At 32.4% G+C, this 2,370-nt stretch overlaps 1 protein-coding gene across 1 annotated transcript in view; it reads left to right on the plus strand.

The window, feature by feature from the left end:
- The window catches only part of LOC106109172 (cGMP-dependent protein kinase, isozyme 1-like), a 10,122-nt gene that overhangs the window by 1,024 nt on the left and 6,728 nt on the right, over positions 1 to 2,370 (plus strand). Inside the window, exons 2-3 of the mRNA XM_013290577.1 lie at positions 3 to 28; positions 2,127 to 2,370. Of these exons, the coding sequence (XP_013146031.1) occupies positions 3 to 28; positions 2,127 to 2,370 (270 nt within the window). The remainder of the gene's footprint in view (positions 1 to 2; positions 29 to 2,126) is intronic.

A 2,370-nucleotide genomic window follows, 5' to 3' on the forward strand; every position in this document is an offset into this window, starting at 1 on the left:
AGGCTCCGAGCGACGAGAAACTATAAGTGTGAGTATATTTGGTTACTGTAAGTCATCCCACGTTTCCTTTGTTGCAACGTAAACAACCATACTAGAAATTCATTGAGATTTATGTAGTAAATATTAGTAATTAAATAATCTAATTGCGTTATCAAAATTTACACGTAGTTAAAAGATAGTTTACTCGGCTTGGAATGCAGTGTAAACTACATAATTCCAATAACCAATTGTACTGCTATTCGTATATTTATCCTGAATTGTTTACACTGATATTACTGTGACGATATTGAATTTTAAAACAAGATCCTGGGTTTATTTTATGTACACACTGAAACCTGTCAACATACTATCAAGACAGTTTTACGCCAATTAAAATTTCATGATGAAATCAAGCATGTAATTACTTATCAATAAACAAGGACTCAAAGTACAGGTAAATCGTTTTGGTACAAATGGATAATATACGCAATTTTATTTGTGAATAATGTGTTAAAATGAAATAACCTAAAATTATTGCCAAAACTGTCTGAAAAGAATTACTACATTGATGCACTTTCATGGTTTTTGGTCAAAAATAAATAAATAATACGGCACAAAGAAATAGGACACTTAGGATGTTACTGAGAATATAAAATCAAGGTAGTTAATACTGATAAAAATTATTTTCGCGATAAGTTATTAAAATTAAACAGATGTGTAGTACGATTAAAAAAACGCGCAAGAAGGAAGAAAAGATAATACATAAATCTATAATTAATTAGTGTTTATTATTTTTTAATTCACAACGATTGGAATTCGGAAGTTACAATTATTTGTTTAATTGTTTGAGTCAATGAGACTACAAATTAATTATGATGACCTAGAGTTAGGAGGACGCCATCTACTGGATAATGCTAGGTACTATGTTATGTGCAAAAGTCAAATGTGATGATTTGCAAGCTACCTTATACTGGAGTCAAAATCGAAACAACTAATTTAATATTATTACACGTATGTGTTTGAATTTTTTTTTTAAGAAAATGTAAAATGGTTCTTAAACCGGTATATCCTAGAGGCAGAATATAGATAAGAACTATGGATTTTAATTCTGTATAGTAAGTTTTAATTCATTAAGACAAAAACACTTTTAAAGAGTTTACGATAGAGCACAATCATCATAGACGACAATAATTACACAACAAAAATTACCTAAAATTTTTTGTCACAATGCCATAAATTTTATACGCGCCGAACATAAAACTGTATTGTTTTACTCTGATACTGTGATAATCCGGTACTTCCCCGTTGTTGAACAAACTAATTTGTCTTAAACGTTTGACAAACGAAAGTGACTAGTAAAAGTATTTAATAAAATATTTTCATACTGATAAAGAATTTGTACGTGGATTTACTGTGCATAAGCCTTTCGAAAAGAGAAAAAATACAGACCTCCTTCATTTGGGAAATTGAACTACAACTATCAAAGACAAATAATCTTACAAACAGAATCTCAGCTAATACAATATATACATCACACACTTAAGAAAGGTATTTAATATTTACTCTTGTTGTGTACTTTACTTCATGTTATCGCTTAACTCAATAAATCTCAATATAAGTATCCCTAATTCGCAAACTTTGTACAAAACAAGCATTTCAGCATTACATTCACGAGTTACGAAATCTAGTACTTTCTTGATTAAAATTGTTTCCACTCTCATTTTAGGTGATCGGTGACGCCCAAACACGCACTAATCTTTTATCAAAGTATTAGTTACGTATCAGATTTTAGTTAACGATCTATGCTACCGATTTCTATTTAGACGATAGTGATCAAATTTTCATATTCCGTATTTAGAACTACGAAAACATTCATACCTACTTACGCCTATTCGATTAGGGTTAGCAGTTGCACATAGTCATAAGATATGAGTTTACTATAAAAAACAACGTACCAAAGATGGTTGGATTGTAAAGAGAATGTTTTTAGCGCAGACGTTAAAATTTAAATCATATGAATCTCCAAAAAACAATCGCACTTTTACCTTATTTTACAGACCTTTTAGAGTTTTTTGATAACTGCATACCTATTTACCTGCGAGTATACAAACATTGCAAGTGATTGCGCGAAAAACAAACCTTTGCAGAAATTACCTGATGCCGTTCCCGACGCGGCGCAAACGCCAGAAGCGGTTCCAAATGGTAATGGAGTTGCATACAAAAAAAGCATAACGCTCTCCGTGGAGCAGGGCATGTCCAGCAAGAAGTCCAGCTACATGAGCATACAGAGTGAGAAGTCGACATGCAGCTGCGGAAAGGACTCAGACAGCGAAGTGTTGGACGACAGAAAGAGCAGCGCGGGACGCAAGACTATATCGGACCTGATGCAGA

This window comes from Papilio polytes, unplaced genomic scaffold, assembly GCF_000836215.1.
Source record: "Papilio polytes unplaced genomic scaffold, Ppol_1.0 DF821289.1, whole genome shotgun sequence".
Classification (NCBI taxonomy): domain Eukaryota; kingdom Metazoa; phylum Arthropoda; class Insecta; order Lepidoptera; family Papilionidae; genus Papilio; species Papilio polytes.